The 19,164-nt window shown below is 29.5% G+C and overlaps 1 protein-coding gene across 1 annotated transcript in view; it reads right to left on the bottom strand.

Annotated features, from left to right (window-relative positions):
- btv (dynein cytoplasmic heavy chain beethoven) overlaps positions 1-19,164 on the bottom strand; it is a 220,129-nt gene that overhangs the window by 82,443 nt on the left and 118,522 nt on the right. Inside the window, exons 39-43 of the mRNA XM_075378958.1 lie at positions 14,434-14,687; positions 10,203-10,329; positions 6,959-7,099; positions 4,235-4,371; positions 800-914 (exon numbers count right to left, since the gene is read on the bottom strand). Coding sequence (XP_075235073.1) covers positions 800-914; positions 4,235-4,371; positions 6,959-7,099; positions 10,203-10,329; positions 14,434-14,687 — 774 coding nt within the window. The remainder of the gene's footprint in view (positions 1-799; positions 915-4,234; positions 4,372-6,958; positions 7,100-10,202; positions 10,330-14,433; positions 14,688-19,164) is intronic.

The following is a 19,164-nucleotide window of genomic DNA, read 5'->3' as shown; positions in this document are numbered from 1 at the left end:
CTAGGAATGACTTCCCAAAAAAATAACACAACACAATTTAATCAGAAGAAAACTAATTGGCTTAAATGATATATGAGAAGAGCTTTACTAATTGTTCAATGATATTTTCTTGAAATATTTTGCATCAAATTTTAGTGTGTATTATAACAACAAAGTTTAATAAAAAAACGTATTAGACAAGAAATCAAGGGAAAATAATCTCTGAAAGTTTAAAATATATAAAAGAAAAAGTTACTAAATAAGTTACAGGTGATAAATTTTGTAACAAAGTATTCATAAAAGTATACCCCAAACAGAATAAAAAAGAATCAAAATTGATTAAAACAATGATAAAACTCTGATTAGAATTTCACAAAATTTTAAACAATATTCGCTTCAAATTCATTAGTTTTTTTAATTATTATGGTATAATTATACATAAATTAACCACATTAATGATTTAAAAATGTAATTTGTTTTTGATATAAAATGATTAAATAAAATGACTTATACAGCAGTGATCTCAGAATAATGTACAAAAACAGCAAAACAAAATAAATAAATGCACAATCACTGTGATGGAAGAAGTGATGAGGAAGATAACATAGTGACAGACACTATTATAAAGGCACATTAAAATAAGTAAATAAGTAAGTTATAATTATATTTTTATTGAATAATTCCACATCAGATATCATAGGTCCAATAATTTCTTTTAATTAAAAGATGCGAGTATTAAAAGAATGTAAATCTTTTAACAGAAAATCAAACGATTAAGAAATATAAGAAAGATGATAAAATTGTACAAATATAATAATACCTCTTGATAGATGTTTACCATGGTCGATGCCAAACTAATTGAACTTTTTTTATTATTTAATAAAGTGTTACTGTATGCACCAAATATTGTTCTCAGCTCATTATTCTCAGGAGAACTGTAGATCATAAAAAAATGATTTAGTTTACATTAATTATAAAAAAAAAAATAATAAACAATATTAAATGAAGTTTTACTGATGACGATGATGTAGTACTATTTATTAAAACAGTACCTAAAATAAATGCAAATTTGAAATTTAACATTTTACTTTCTCATCTTGATAATGCTATAGCAGAGCTATAGTTCTAGAAGGGAAGTAGTATGAATTCAATTTGGGCATATGCAGTTTTCACCAGATCTTGAAATTCTAATATCTAAGGAACCCAAAAACCAGATGGAAATAATCCAGATGTTAATGTTCATATTACGTGTGTGCTTGCGTATGTGTGTGTGTGTGTGTGTGTGTGTCGTCCTCTAAATCACCTTATATCTCCAGAACTACAGGACTGATTTTGAACAAACTTATATTATTTCTATACACAGGGCATTGATGCCATTAAATTTTCAACAAGGGGTGAGGCTGTAGAGCAAGATCACCCTCAGTATCTCAAGATTTCACCTAATTAAGGTCAAATTTTTCTTAGGCATGTTAACAATTAAAAAATAACAATATTTGCAAAAACATTTTTTGAAAAGTCACACCCCACCCCCAAAAAATGCTGTAGTAGTTGCCTGTTATGTTGTGACATCACAGGTAAGCTTTAGAATTAAAAAATTAATAATATTTAAGTGTAATGAAGTAACTCGGTCTGGTAGGATCTTGAACTTGATCGCCTGGTCGACTCGGTACCTGGTGTGTAAGCCTGGTGGCTAAACTGGTCTGCCAACTGTACAACCGAAATTTGTTCCATTAAGTTGTGAAATTATATTAGTTTAGTTAGTGTCGGCCATTGCTGCTAGTACCGCGCTAATTAAATACTGTGCTAGTATTCGTGCAAATTAAATATGGTATGGCGCATGCTTTACTTACAATCATTGAATCAAACAAAAAAATAATACATTTAAATAAAATGATAAATATTTTAAACTAAGTTGTGTGTGTGTTGTGTGTATGTGCAGGCGTGTGTGTAAGCTGTGCATCAGAATCAACCCACAATTGTAGGACTTTCCCAGAATGCAGCTTACAACTGTTTTCAGGTTTTTGAAATTATAAACAGATTATACAATTATTGTTTTTTTAAAAAACCTACATCAAATCAGTTATACTTGTCTTTTTTACCATCCTCATTTGACAATTCAGTTTACTTCAGACAGTCGTTTCAAAAGTTAAAATTCAAATTAATACAATCATCGTGGACAGAAACATATAAAAAATTACAACATAATAATGACTTAACTATACCCAATCCTCTGGTTACCACCTTTTATCTAATTACCTGGAAGAGAACTCTTAGTCAACTGAAAAAAAAAAATACTTAAAATGAAAAATGTTTTGCTTTAACCCATTCACTGCTAAGGACACATTGATGTGCAACTTCAATCAAATGTCATGACAATACATACATCACTCTCTTTCATACTGATAATAAATTTTTAAATATAAAATAATTTTTAATTAATTTCTTAATATAGTTTATCTTATTATCTTAATAATTTTTTCCCTAAGTTTTAAACAATTATTATGAACTCTTGTTCTATTCTGTTCTAAACAAAAACAGATATGGAATCACTTTATTATTCAGTTGAAATATTGTATACTTCAAGTGTTAATGACTTTTTATTTTTCAGATTAATTATGGAAAACCTAAAGAATCTAAAACTTAATAAAAAAAAATTTTTTTAATACAAAATAAAATTTTCATCTGTTGACTGATGAAAGCTAAAGTAAAATTCTTTTAAAATTTACACTGAAGTTTTTTTATATTTACTGAAATTTTCAAATTCTTTTTGATGAAATAGTGCATTAAAAACAGTTCAAAAAAAAATTACATTAAAAGGATTATTTTAAGAAATTAGTTAGAAAACCTGAACAAAAAATATAATTTTTAAAAATTATGATTTTCAAAATTGGCTGGCAAGGAATGAAATTAACGTTATTCTTAATTGGTAGTAGAATGGATTAAGTTCTGCCCCTGAAATCTTTTACTAAAACACATCAGCAATGAGTAAAAAAAAAAACTTTTCACCAGATTGAGGAAGGACACAATTTTATAATTGAACATTTAAAGATATTTAAATGTTTTTACTGTAATTTTTCATTACTTGAATTTTTTTATCAGCAAATAAATCAAAAAAAAAAAATTGCCAAAAGGATCCAAAGGAGGAGAGGAGTGTATAAGCAGTGAAAAAAAATCTTCGAAGGAAAGCAGTTCCAAGCTTTACATTTATCCTCTGCAGTTTTACACTAAACTATGCCCAAAAGAATAAATTGAAAAGATTTTCATTGAACGAAGGGGAGGGGGGCAGATTAATCTTTTGTCCTACCACTACTTTTTGTAAATTTTGAAACATTTTTGCCAAATTGTATAAGTAATTTTTAATAAAACACATTTTGCTACACAGTTTGTGATCCCATAAAAACATATATAAATCGACATAATAATGAATGGGCTGCCACCTAATTTTGTATGTAATACAAAGAAAACAAAAAAAATGAAGTGTATTCTTAGCAATTTACAGACAAAATTGTAATTATAAAAATTAAGAAATAACTACAAAAAATATCACAAGTCATCCAAAAAAAAAAAATAATATTGCCTCCAATAATATATATAATACAATACAATACAATAATATAATACATCCAAAATAATTCTTAGTTTTATATTAAGACTGAGTTCATATGGAAAATTATATTTATTACATTTAGCTGTGAAAATCATGATATTTGATAAAAACAATGATATTTTCTACTAAGTCATTGTTATGTTGAGAAAGTTTAACCAATTTGATAAAAAAACTCAAAAAATCCAATCTTGTTGAACAAAATGAAAAAAAAGGTGATCATACTTTAAAACATGCCTAAAAATTACTAACAATTTACTTTCAAATTATACAGAAATAGTTTTTCTATTGACACATTCAGTTTATGTTTCTTCATTCGATTTGTAATTAAAAAATTCATTTTATTTTTTTAATTTTATTCTCAGGAACCATAAAAAGACATAATCAGCAGCTCAAATAACACAATATGAAAGATGATGCTATAAAATATGACATATTTTCAGGTTAACCCTTACAGCTAATTCCTGATAATGAAGTCTTAACAAATTTATTTATACAATTTCCTCAAAGTTCAATTTTTATACAGGTAAATGAATCAATCCAGATTGGCCCAATGAATTTGAAGCTTTACATCAAAATCGACAAAAACTTAAAAGCACAGATATTTATATCTACAGATTAACAAACTGAATTCTACTTTGATTTACCAACCTCAAATAATATATTCTGTTAAGAGATAAAAATCTTGAACTTATGCTGTCAGCTGAAGAAACACTTGTAATTATTTGAACATTTTCTAATGCAACCCATTCCAAATTAGTATCATAAAATGCACCGTACATCAATAGCTGAAAGAAAAAAGACTATCAACAATTGGTCTTCAACATATAAAATTGCTGTTAATCTTAATCTCTAGTAATGAGATTATAATGCCTCTTAAATAGATGTAAGTTTAATTATAGTTCATGAGTTAATTAGTCTCACCAACATCTACAAGAAAATTTCTGAAAATATGCAGTAGTTTGAACTACAATAACCTTACATACATAGGTAAAATTCAATTCATATGTAAAATTCAAATTCAATCAAACTGGATTATACCTTGATATTTTAACCTGAATTAACACAGAACAGGGGATTTGGACTGGTGTTATTCATTCACACAACAAAGAGACTGAACATTTTAATAAAAAAAATTCCTTCAGCTTCTCTATTATTTCTCTGATCCATCTGCATCCTGTCTTGGTGCTGAATTTCGAGTCGAAAATGTACTGTACTAGCCATTCCAGAAATCTTGAATCTTGCATTCTCTCATGATATGTCAAAAGAATCCTAGTCTCCTCTTATGCAAAGTACCAGCGATGAGTTCTAACTCTTTGTACATGACTTTGTCAGGTATACTTTTTATGACTTTGCCGTCTTTCTGATACCTTTTACTGATGCAGGTTCTTCCGATTCATCTTTCAATTTTCTGGAGTCTGTTTGTCTTTGATTGTTTGTTCAGGTGGAAGAGTGTTTCTGTTGCATAAGTGGCTCATGGTTTTATAACTGTATTGCAGTGTCTTCTTTTTGTGTTTATTGATAACCATTTTTTATTGTAAGTGCACCAAGTTAATTTTTGAGCTTTGGCTAGTTTGTTTCTTTTTAATTGGATCGAGGTTTTTTTGTTTAGATATTTGTAATTATTTCTCCAATGTATTTAAATGGGACTACTATTTATGTTTACTTCTTTTAATCATATTGATTTTTGGGGCATAATTTCGGTCTTTCGAATGATATTTTGAGGTCAATTTTATTTATAATGTTTTGAAGTTCTAATGTCTGTGATGTAGCTTTGTCGTCATTTTGAGCCGTTTCTTCATTACCATTTCTTGAGCACAGTTGAATAATAGCAGTGAAGTTTTGATCTCCTCTTTTTTGATGTCCAGAGTCCTGTTTTGATCTCAAATGGTTCTGAGAGTTTGCCTCTGAATTTTACCTTCGACTTATTATTTTTGAGGGTCAGTTTTATCATTTTTCTTAATTTGGTATGTAGTCCGAGGTGTCTTAGAATTTTAAGAAGGGATTCACTGTGTACGCAGTCGTAAGTTTTCTTGAAATCTACAAATGTTATCACAATGTCTCTGTTTTCTTTCCTGTTGTAATCCATTATTAGCTTGAGACTCATGATCTGGTCTGGACAGCCCCTCCAAGATCTGAAACCTCCTTTGTATTTTCCTAGTTCTCTTGAATTGTAAACCGATCCTGTTGAGGACGAGGCCTTGAATATTTTTACAGGAAATTTTAGTCAGTATGGTTAAAGTTTTTCAAGGAGGAGGAATCAGCATGTGATGTTTTAAAAAGATTAGGATCAGTTTAACTGCCAATTTGTTGCATTAGAAATAGATGGAATTCTACTTTGTCTACTATCTCTACCACCCACTATTGTTCTTATAATAAAATGGCAAATACATAGTTACCACCAGATATCTTTAATTTTATTTTATATCTATTTGGGCGTATACTGCTCTTTTAGTACCAGTAAATCAGTAGTAAAAGTAACAAGGAACCAGTTACTGTTGCTTCTGCAAACTATAAAGTGTGTAGCATGATTATTTTTTATACACGCAGAACCCAGCACCACAAAGATCCACTATGATTGTACCATTTGTATGGTAACAGTACTATGAAAGACTGGTGATGAAAAATCAAAGCTTGAAGAAGACAAAAAAAAAATCATAGCCATCTTTGATAAAAATGATGCCAAATACCCCAACAAATGTATAAGTATAGTTTATATATATATATATATCATTTTATTATATATAACATTTTGGAGAAATGTTATATATAATTCAACTTTATCATCTTACAAACAGAATATGAAGATGAAACACTTATAAGGGCTGCAGTAGATGGCAGTACTTATTCAAATAAAAATAATGACAGTACATAATCCAATTTAATTTAAGTCCATACAGTACTGTAACATTGGCTAGCTTACCAAATTCCAGTTTAATTTCCTTGAGCACTTTCAGCTATTCTGCCATCTTCAAGAGAAATATAATTATGATTAAAATTATACAACTACCATAACTGAATTATATATAAAACAATTGATCATAATTTTATTATTTGTCAGAAGTTAAAGTTAGTCTAAGTGACTAAGTTCATATTGCGATAGTTTCTCAATTGTTATAGCTCTGTAAATTGTGGAATCAGTTTAGCCAACTTAATTATTATTGTTCATTATCTGCTTATATAAAATAACAGCATTGAACTTAACTTGTTCATTTATTAATTTGTTATTATTATTTTATATATGGAATTTTTAGACAATCTTATTGTTATTTTACATTAAATCTTATATATATATATATATATATATATGTTATTCAGATGATCTTTATAAATTACTAAAACATGCTAAAAGTTACTGTTAGTATAAAAAATTACCTGTTGAATGAATGTGACCAACATAGATGTACCCCATTTATCTGGTCTAATCAAATTAATATCTTTTAAATGTAATATTAAACGCTGTCCATTTTTTGGTTTATAAACTCTACCAGTACTACTCGATACAACCATACACAACTGTAAGAATATAAAAAAAAAAAAGTTATATGTATTTAATAAAAAACTAAAAAAAAAGAATAAACTTAATATTTAGGCAAGAGAAATCTGGATAGCTATTCAAATATGATAAATTGTGATATTAATTTATCTAGAATTAATCAGTGAAAGATTCATGTATTCATGAAATAAATCATGCAGTTCCTGAGATCAATTGAAGATACATACTGGGTGAATTGAAAAACACTTTTCTTTGCCAAGTGATATGGGTGTACTTTAGCGGTTGTGTTAAATTAATCACACGTCTCAAGGAATGGTCAGCCTGTCTGTACAAGACTACAACTTATTTAAATACCATACATATCATCCTTATCTCTTGAGGCCAGGAGGGGGGTTGCTTATTAAACAGATTGTAATGCACACATTAGGAATAGAAAAAGTTAAAAAAAATTTACTTTATAAAATAGTACCACTTTAATTTAATAGCAAATCAAATTAAGCCAATTATATTTAACAATTTTTTTTTTACTTATGACAAAGTGGTTTTAATCATTCTTCCATTCTTCCTCAATAATATTTAAACTAATAATATATATTGCTCGTTAAATATAAATCTGATTAAGTTTGTCATCAAATTCTTTTATATATATGTATTTCACTGCAAACTCTCATAAATGACAACATCAAATAAAAAGTTGTTAGTTTAAAAAAATTTTTTTTTTAAAAATGTACTTCAACTCAACAACAATATTTATTCAGCATACTGTTAATAGATCATTAATTAATTTAATTCTGAGGTGAAAGGAATCCAACACTAATTTAAATTAAATTATTATATCTCTTCAGGGTTGTCCAGGATTTGAAGATATATTAGATAACATTAATGAGATTAAATCTTTTAAGTCGATAAGTGTTTGCTTATTACTTTCAAAAAGACATTACAATGAATATTATTTAGCATAATTGGGCAAAGAAAACCCTTAAAATGTTTGTAGATTTGGACCACAAAGCTGTATCTTCTTCACTGAAAGGCATCAGCTGATTGTTGTCATCCTGGTTCATAGGCGTTTGTTTTTCTTTCTGGATAGGATAAATGTAGTCATTTTAATCCTTTATTACTCAATAATTATTCAGTATTGTTTAGTCTACATATCCATACACTTTCATAGTTTTTTATTTTGAGTCTAATAGCTTAATTAAAATGTATTTAAACTACACCAGTCAAATATAAATTGTACTTTTATCTTCTTGGCTTGTGTACAAATATGAATGAGCCGGAGTAGAGGAATATTGATTTCTCAGAGTCAATCCAATCGATGTGGTAAAGGAATAAATGCTCCGGTCACTTCACGCATTCACATCTCTTTGATTGGAATCATGACAGAGTAATAAGTTCCACCATCGGTACTGCAACTTATTATCCTGAGGTTTCTCTCCAAAACCCCCCAAAACTTTGCCTAAAATGCTTATGCAATTTGGGAATATATCACATACCTAAGTCTATGACCAGGCCTGCAAATCTTTTTAGGGAATTAAGCTGTAGAAAATTAGAGTAATAATAGATTTCAAGGACGAGTGTAACAGATGATAATATCAATCCTTGACCTCATGAAGACACTCGATGAAGCAGATACTTCTGAATGTTGATAATATCGTATTAAAAATTGAAATTAGTCATGGAAGTACTCATTTCATTGTCACAAAGCACCTCAGGTTCTGCAAGTCTGAGCAAGGCGGGTTCCAAGAATTTTGACCCAAAATGAGAAACTGGATGAAGATTTGCCAAAGGCTCCTGAATAGATTTTGATAAAATAGAAATAACTTTTTGCATCAAATAGTCACATGTGAAATGAGGTACGGTTCCATCACTGCACGATTTAAAATCAGTGGATATGCAGTTAAGAGCCTTGTCCTGCATTTTTTCCATGAAAAAGTTCTGTGAATGCTGTGTACTATACTGCAACTACAGAAACAAAAGATGTGTCAGCCAATTAAAGATGTGATTCTCCTTCATGACAATGCCAAGCCTCACACACAGCTGTTTATACAAAATTTACTGAAAAACCAAAGTGAAGTAGTGTGTGTGCGTAATTGGCTTTGTGATACATTCTCAAATATTCTATGAAGAAGGGATTCACAAGCTCCCCACATGTTGAGAAAAATGTATAGAACTTCAGGGAGAGTGTGTAGAGAAGGAATTAGTATGTTTTTTTATTTTTATTCTCTACTAATAACTGTTAAAAAGTCTGGTTTATGTTTGGCTGACCTGATATAGTTAAATAATTGTTTAATTATCAGTAGTAAGTAATTTTGATTAATAATAATAATTGAGTTCTATATGTTGATTCTTCTATAAAATCTATTTACTAATGATGGTATTACTTAATTATCTGATTTTCAACAAACTAAGAAAAAGAAGTCATTGAGTATGGTTTTAACAGTAACAGTTTGCTAGTTATTAGTTCTTTCAGTAATATGAGAGTAAAATTGCAGTAAAAAAAAAATCATTATTAATATTTCTATCAGCAAATATAGTTTATATAAATGTACCATTTACATACATTTTGAATGATTATATCTATTAATATTTTTGTAAATTCCCGAGTGCTACATTTGACTACTAAAGAGTATTAGATTATAGTATTTTAAGAAGTATAGACTTAAAAGGGACTCGATGAATTAAAATTATGCTATCAAAAATAAGTGAAGAATTTTAGTATCTTGATTGCATATTATACATAGTTTTAATAAATCAAAGTTTTCTTTATAGCACAACTGTAGTAGAAAATGTTTTAGATAGGTAGGAAATGTTATAAATCCACAAAATAAAAAACACTTAAAAAATTTTAATTACAATTTCTTTCCCCATAAACAAAAGATAAATTATAGCAATAAAAATATTAAAAATAACTACACTAAAATTATTTTAAATGCTAATAAAAAGGTTAAAAATTTATTAAAAATTGAAATACAAAAATATTTGTAATGAATATCTCACAAATAAAATGAAACTTACAACTGAAAACTGTATGACTGTGACAGACAACAAATACACGATATGGTATAAAAAATAAATCTACATAATATGTGCTTTTTATTGTGCAGTAGTCAAGTTAATTTCTACCTGAGATAATTTCTGTAGAACATGTTGCGGGGTAACATGAGCACTGCAATATATTGTCGCCACTTGCAGATGTAAATGTGCATGTGACTGAGATTGTAATAATTTCAAACAATGTTCCAAAAGTATGCTGATAAAAGAAAATTGTAAAATGAAAATTATAACATTTAAACCGCTTAGTAATATGTATTAAATTTATCATTTAATTAAAATTTCATTCAGGGAAAAGAAAATACACCAAAGGTTGTGCAGGAGCTAATGAACTCTCCAATTTATCAAGCTCAGGGTAAATATAATTATGACAAAACAGACTTCAAATCTTTCTACCGTGATTATTTTATTTGTTTATCAACATAATGAAATATTGGTAAACTTAAAAAAAAAAATTATTTTCTAAATAAAATTGTTTCCAGATGATCTTTTCTTATCCACTTTCCAGTCCTCCTTCCTTGGTCAATGTTGCTGGTTGTTATCATCTTTACACAGTTAGGAAAGCTATTTACAGTATTCAGTTACTTCTGAATACTCTTCAGAATAATCAAGTAACTTATTTGATTTGCATATTTTTTTTCAGTAAATATGAAAAACTAAAAAAAAATAAGTTTCTGACCTCAAATAGCAATGGTCGAAACAAATTTCTGAACACGCCAAATATTTAATTGAACATTGTGAAACAAATCATGTATATGTTGCTACATTACATCAAGGGGTATCGCTAGTACTCCCTCTGGCAAGTATGACATAATAGAAAGGCGGCGACACTACCGCTATTATCTTTAAAATATGGCTTTTTGACACCTTCTGTACCTTCACATCCATTTTATTATATAAATAAGAATGATTTAGGATGCATGAATTTTATTTAAGAATCCTGAAAAAAATAATCTTATGCGCAAAGCAGTTTTTTGATTAGCATTCTTGTTTTTTTATTGGAGCGCACCAATGTCCCACAGTAACTAGTCTAAAAATAATATTCAGCCTTCAGAAGAGGTCTGACCGAGATTCAAATGATCCTGATTGGTCAGGAATGATTAACAAATTTTCATTAAATTTTAACATGCATATAAAAATTTCAATGAAACTGATGTAGTAGTTAGAACAATTTTGAGTCTCAAAATTTTATACGCATATCCCATCAAGTATTTTTCACGATTTATTTAAATTGAACGCGATTCATGCATACAACAATGCTTTTTCAAAACAGAAATTTGTCTCTGAATTTATTTTCAAAATTAGTGATCATTATTTTTTTACAAAAAAGATTATTTAGGGCAAGTATGACTACAGTGGTCCGCACTACTTTATGGATTAAACTTTCATTCTATAATTTGCCTACTACATAAAGTTTCTTTTTTATTTCAATATAAGACATTTTTATTAATTCACATGAAATTCTACGGACAATTCCAACTTCAACCCTACACAAAAAATGAAATCTAAACACATTCTGTCAAGCTTAAACTTTCATTCAATCATTTTCCTACTGCATGAAGTTTCTTTTATATTTCAATTAAACACATTTTTTTCTACGTACAACTATATGCCTAAACATATTTGTGTTGAGCTAATGCTTTTTAAAAACCAATTATATATTAGATCTCAATCAAAAAGGATGCAATGAACAAAATCTATCACCACTTATTTTCCAATAATAGTAATAATTCTTAATAGTGTTTCATATCTTACTGAATTCATTCTGTAGAACCCATTGTAGGATAAAACTAATATGTCTGGTATCAAAATGGCATCCCTATAGAGAAAATGGAATTGACAAAGTAATCCACATCATTTTTCAATCAGGCCATCAGAACATTTAGCATCATTTGTGCTCATATGACTGCTCCAAAATAACCAACAACTGTCCTAATCAAATGAATCAAATCACCATAATATTTATATGATTTTGTTTTAGTTTCCTGTGTATTTTGCCTTTTTTTAAAAGTAATTTTTGATCACAAAAAATTCTCTTTAGACCATTTTTCACAAATCTTGAACACTTGATCGACTTCAAACAACTGCCAACAAAAGAATTATAAATCTATCTTGACAGAAACATAGTGTGTATCTGCAGCAGAGTTAAGGGAACCTAAGAGTGTTCTCTACAACATAATATAAGCACAATCTCTTGGCTTTTCATGATCTTGTCCCTTATACCTTGAAAAATCATTCATTTAATGAAAACCAAGGTTGAGAACCTTAGTTTATCTTGGATAGTTAACTGCAATTCTACTTTTTCTGACTTTATCAAGGAGCTACTTTCTCATATTATCCTTAAAAGTACATTTTTTTTATTAAAGTAATCCAAATAAACTTAATGAACTGAACAGTAACATTCAGATTTTTACTTACAAATATCACTAAAGAGATTCAAACAACAAATGATGTGGTTAATGTAGACACTTAATCATAAGCAGCATTTTTAATATTTACTTATAAATATTAATTACTCAGAACCTTCAATGATTAAACAAATAAATCTCCAGATAAATATTACTTAACATCTGGGTTGTATGACTTGGATCACATAATAATATATATACTATAAATGATTAGAAGTAGAATTTAACTCTCAATAAAGAGAACAGAGTAAACATTTTTCTTTTTTTTTTATTAATTTACATCAGTAATAACAAACACAGGATTAAAAAAAACAGCTTTTCAATTTTGAAGTACTTTCAACTGAGTAGATAAAGAAAGAACTCCAATAAAGATATTTTTATTTCTTCTCTCTCTTACAATATATGGAGGTGAAATATATACATATATATAGAGTGTGTGTGAGAGAGAGAGAGAGTGAGAGAGAAGAATGATCATGCATCCAAAAGTGTGGCTACTTTTGTCGAGTTTAGGAAAGCATATGAGTCCATAGACAGGCAGATTCTCTTTCATACTTTAGAAGAATACAGTGTAGATGGAAAGAAAATGGCACTCATACAATAGACACTCACTCATGGGCACCACCAAGAGAAAATTCGCGGGAAAAACTTCAACACCATTCGAGATATAAACAGAGTTAGACAAGGCAACAAGCTCTCACCACTGTTATTCAACGTGGTCTTGGACAATTATCAAATAGTGGGAAAAACATGTCACGGGGATACCATCTGGGAAGAGACATGACACCAAAACAATCATCAGATGTCAGAAAACATACAGACTCACATGGTCACACTATATTTCAAGCAAAGTATTTGAGTCAGGTGACACTACAGGACAGTTGTGCTACCGGAGGTGCTGTACACATCAGAAATCACGATTGGAGCATCAGGCATCACAGAAACATAAAAGATACTTAGAAAAATTGGAGCAGTATGTAGATATGGCATATGGATGGAGAACAACAAGGGAATTATATTAACAAACTGACACACTCACAGACACGATCAGAAAACACAGACTTACATTCTATGAGCACATACAGCAAATGAACAACAGACTCATAGTGCATACAGCGAATGAACAACAACAGACTCATAAAGAGGATCTTTAATGTAGTAAATGGCTTGATCAGGAAATTGTTCAGCATCACAAAATAGAACAGAATCTAAGACAAGCAGGGATCAACAGGGAAATGATGGGAAAAAGAAGAAAACTTAGAAACAAAATTATGAACATGAAATTTGAAGTGAAAGAAAAGAAGAAAATGGGAGCAAAATGGACAGAACAAAGGAGACAACGAACACACAGTTAAAGAATGAAGAAATTTTAGGAACAGAAAAAGAAGGAGAAAACAACTTAGGATTGCGTAATCATGAAGCATTCAAGTTCAAACACACTCTCCTTAAGGGCGAAAATGAATTATAATAATAATAATACATGCCCACACCCACACAAATAATGATATTATTTTCTTTTGGCACTTCACTTCTGAGATTGTTGCTCACATCTTTGAAAAAAAATACTTGTCATTTTTACAACACCTATTCTGCATTCAACAACTACAATGTTTCAATAACAATTTTGCAGATTTTCACATAAAATTTGATGTTTACTAATGCTATAAATTCTGATCTCTCATTTTTACACAAAGATCTTAAATGCCTCTACCAATTTGAGATTGACACATAAATTAGTTAAAAACATAACAAACATCACAGATTACTCCAACTGAATCGCAAATTAGTTACACTACAAGGCCAAAACAGGAATTAAAATTGTTACACCTCATATAGATAAATTAATAATATTAAAGGCTATAAAAATTAAACATATCTAACATAAAAATTAGAAATACCTTTTTCCAGAACCAGAAGGTCCGATCAACACAAAAGGTTGATGTGATGTTAACCAAGATATTAACGTAGTAGAGGCCGCTTTTATTCTTCCTGTAACTACTAAAGTATACGAATTGAAATTATCTTTATTACACGTATTATAATCTTTATCGAAGATAAAATCTTCAATGCGATCACGTCTATCATCATACTGACTCCATTGTAATTGTTGGCCAATACCATCTGGCAATAATTCACCAGTCCATTCGAATAACTGCAAAAGAGAATTAATTATTGCAGATTTTTAAGTTATTTTTTTAACCTTTGATTACATTTATCATATTTTATTTTTTCAATACATATTTATATTTATCACAAGCTTACTAATATTGAATTGAATTTGACTACTAGATGAAAATTTTATTTCTATATTAACGTGTCTTAAAAATGATTGAATCAATTACTTTAATTTTGTACAGACGATGTAAAAATTTTACAAAGCAATTCTTCATAAGTAATAATGATAACAGAAACAACAAATAAAAGGGGAATCTAGAAATAATACTTGCATTCCCACAATGAAACCTTTGTCGCAAAAGTATACAAATTTTTAAAAAAATTGCATGAAGTGCTGCTTCTTATATACCTTACCTAACTGAACTTTTCCTTTTTCTTTTATCTCAACACATTCATGCCAAAAATAAATTCTGATATGCAATTTCATATATAATAAATACAAAGAAAACAAAACAAAAGTTTAAAGATTAAAATAATTGTAAATACAACTACTTAATTCACTACATGATGACTTTGAATTTTTTTGGCTTCATTTATTACCAATTTCACAAAATCTCATGAATTTTACAAAACTAAAATAATAAATTTGCAACTGATCAAAAATATAAAGAATTCTTTTTAGCCTCTTCTGCAGTGTACTATACTATATTAAAAGAGCAGCTTTTCGGTTTAATTTTACAATTAATTCTACACTAACTAGTAGTTTTTTTATTTTTATTTTTAAATCTTCCATCTTTTCAATAATTATATCTTTTTTAAAAAATAAAAATAGTCCACTTCAAGGTCGACTAAAAACATAAATTTGTTAAAATTAATTAAAAACATATACAAACATTATACACATTACTCCAACCAAATCACACATTAGTTACAATACATGACCAAAACTAGAATTAAAATTGTTATACCTCATATAGATAAATTAATAATATTAAAAAACTATAAAAATAATACACATCTAACATAAAAATTAGAAACACCTTTTTCCAGAACCAGAAAATCCGATTAACAGAAAAGGTTGTTGTGATGTTAACCAAGATATTATTATAACATCCACTTCAAAGTGTTTAAAAACAGTTCATTTCATAGTGGACTATATATTTAAACATTTTTTATTGTGGAAAATTTCAAGTCTATGTTATGGAAAGGGAAAAAGCTTCACAATCGAGCTGGCAAAACCATATGGAGAGTTATTGAGTTCACATTGAATGAGTCATTTAGAAATGACTTCTGTGAATAAATAATTACAGAAAGCAGTTAGTGCTTGTAGTACTTCACTGATAACTGTACTAAATATATGCAAACAAAAATAAAATATTAACATGTTATCAGCGATTCATAATTCTAAATGTTAAAATAAAAATGATAAAAATAACTATTAAAATGATTTTGATAAATATAAGGTTAGAAGTCATATATAATGAATATTGCTAATTCATTTCTGATTATAAATTTTATCTCATAAAAATTGACAGATTGTATCAATTACTTTGGTAATGTACCTAATTTGAAGACCAAATCACTAGATCAGTCAACTATAAACCGAAATTTTGTTTTTAACATTTATTAGTACAGAATGAAAATACAAAACACGTATTTTCTGCTTTTCTACTGCTTAGTGTGTAAACTTTCCACATTTTTTCTAAAATGTGGAAAGTTTATGAATCCAGTCTTCAAAAAAAGTTTGAGAACGTATCATGAGGTAATTGTCCATGAGCTCCTCTACTTCACTGTCGGTCTGGAATAGAAGTCTACCCAGTGCTACCTCGTTCAATGGCCCAAACAAAAAAAATTTAAGGGGGATAAATCTTGACTGTACGGGGATTATTCTAAGGTGACTCAGTAACTTGTGTACGATTTATCCTGAATGCTAACAGCTGTGCAAGATCTGGCATTGTCATAAAGGAAGGTTGCCTCTCTCATTAGGTGACAGCATCATTTATTGTTGTAGGCAGTTTTATTTATCGAAAGAGCTGACAGTGTTAGGCAGCATTCACTGTGGAACTGTCATGAAGAAAATCAATGAACAATATGCCTTTCCGGAATGGAATGCAAAGTTGGCGGGAGTTTATTTCTCCCTACAAATCGCAGAACCTGGACAGAGTCCCTTGCTGCTGGATGATTCTAATCGGGCGTGTTTTTTAAAAGGTTTATTTTAAATGGCGGGTCTAATTTTTCAAGTTTTGTTTATTATTATTTAGTATTTTAAGGACGGATTTAATTGCATTCCAATCCGTTGTTGAACCAGCATTATCGAACCCATTTTATGGGCCGACTGCAGAACGCTAGGCTTATGAAACCTGAACTCCTGACGTAATTCCCCTTCAGACCGTCCACTGAAGTCCTTTCGGTGCTAACGCTTATAGGCTAGCAGGAATACGCCACAATGGGGCACTAACTATATGGAGGGAGCAATGCGTCCCCTTTTCCGGAGGAGTCGCAATTGCTGATTTGTGTTAATTTTTATTGTAAGTTTTAGAGGAAGGGTTATGTAGAAGCTCTTCATCCGCTTCTGTTATGGCTGCCCTTCAGGACGCATGCCTTTCCAGTCCCAAAAGGGAATTGCAAGCATGTTTTTGCAGCTGACAGAAGCTTTTTCACATTTTTAAGAACAAGGTTCTCCACTCTTACACCATTTAAATTTGGGAGCATAGTAATGGATGGATCCATTTCTCATCAAGAGACTATTCGAGGAAAAAATTTTTCCTTCTCGAAATTGATTTATGAGCCTTTGGCAAATTTCCTGCCAGGCTGTTTTGTTATTTTGTATCCAAAGTCTTGAAACCTATCTCACACAGACTTAGCAGAACCCAAGGTGCTTTGTTATAATGAAATGGAAACTTCAGAATATCCACTTCCAAAGCAATTCATCAACTGCAAGGTGCCGATCATCTTCAATGTGGTCACAGATCAATCAAATATTGTCATCCGTCATACTCGTCCTTGAACGCGAATTATGACTTTCATTTTTTACAGCTTCATGCCCTCCTTAAAACATACTGGCCCATTTTGGACTTGGGTATGTGATATCATATCCCCAAACTGTGCACAAAGTCTCTTCAAAATGTTGGAAGGTTAGAAGGTTTGATGTCCTCATTCATGAAATATTTCTCAATCATGTGTAGTACAACTGACAATGAAACATCTTGCTCTGAAATGATGCTATTGGTTAGAGAGATGAAAGCACTGAGGTGGCTGGAGAATCCTTCTCTTCCTGCCACTCTCCATCAATATCCCTTTATGCCAGCCAGCCTACTGATGTTCATATGCAAGCCATAAAAACGAAAATCTGTTCTATTTGACCGAACCTTATATTATCTTAAAAGACTAAAAAAAGTAATAAATAAATAATTTGAAAACTTTTATTCATTGTACAAAATTTTAAAGAGAACTATTATTTATTTAGATGAACTACATGACTTTTCTTCTCACATAATGCAAAAATGATAGATGTACAGGACACATTTTAATGAAAATTTTAAAAAAGCCAACAGAAAAAAAACATCTATTATTCATGTAGGAGGTAACATCTACATTTCTGATGCTTTATTGATAAGAAAGTGAACACAGTTCACAGCAAGTACCACAGACAAATAATTCATGTGAACAGTGATAACTTCAGGAATATTTTCAAACATAATTAATACCTTATGTTCCATCAAATTCTGTAGTGACAACTGGTAATGTATCCTACCAGAAGAGTGACTGAAAATGATTAAATGGCTGATATAAATGGATCAGTGTAGAAATAAAAAGAATAAAATCCACATATGACATGGTTTTTCTAGATGATGCCAAAAAATATTTAACAGATGATTTAAAAATTACAAAAATATAAAATTATGAATGAAAATAAATGTTAAAAAAAACAATATAGTGCACAAAATAATGAAGAAATGAACAAGTGAGATACCACATAAACAAATATTACAAAAGTGAAAAAAAAATAAAAGCAAGAATAGTAGTGGCTTAGAAACATTTAATGGAAAAACACAGTAATTATACAGTAAGATGCCATTACGAATTGAAAAAGAATCTTGAGAAGTGTTATGTTTGGATGAACTTCTGAACAGAAACGAAACTTAGAGCATAAGAGAATAAGATAAAGAAAGAGTGAAGGCATTTGAAATAATGTGGCCACAGAGGAGACTGGAGAAAGTCAATGGACAAAGTGAAAAGTGAAGAAATGAGAGAGTTAGTTAAGACTAGAGGCTTAATCAGAACAATTCAAAATAGGAAAACTAACTGGCTACACATGCCATGAGAGGAGAAGGATTGATTAAAACAATGTTAGAAGGTGAAAAAAGAGAAACTGGAAAAGATTAAAAATAATAACCACCTGAAAGAAAATGAGAGAGGTAATAGGATCTTAAAAATTTATCTGGAAATAAAGACAATAGAAACGAATATGGTACAAGAAATTTGCTTCAAGGTAGATAATAATAAGATATATA

The sequence above is a fragment of the Lycorma delicatula genome, chromosome 11 (genome assembly GCF_047948215.1).
Source record: "Lycorma delicatula isolate Av1 chromosome 11, ASM4794821v1, whole genome shotgun sequence".
NCBI classification, from domain to species: domain Eukaryota; kingdom Metazoa; phylum Arthropoda; class Insecta; order Hemiptera; family Fulgoridae; genus Lycorma; species Lycorma delicatula.
The sequence above is the reverse complement of the archived record's forward strand: the minus strand, read 5'-3'. Positions and strand labels throughout refer to the sequence as shown.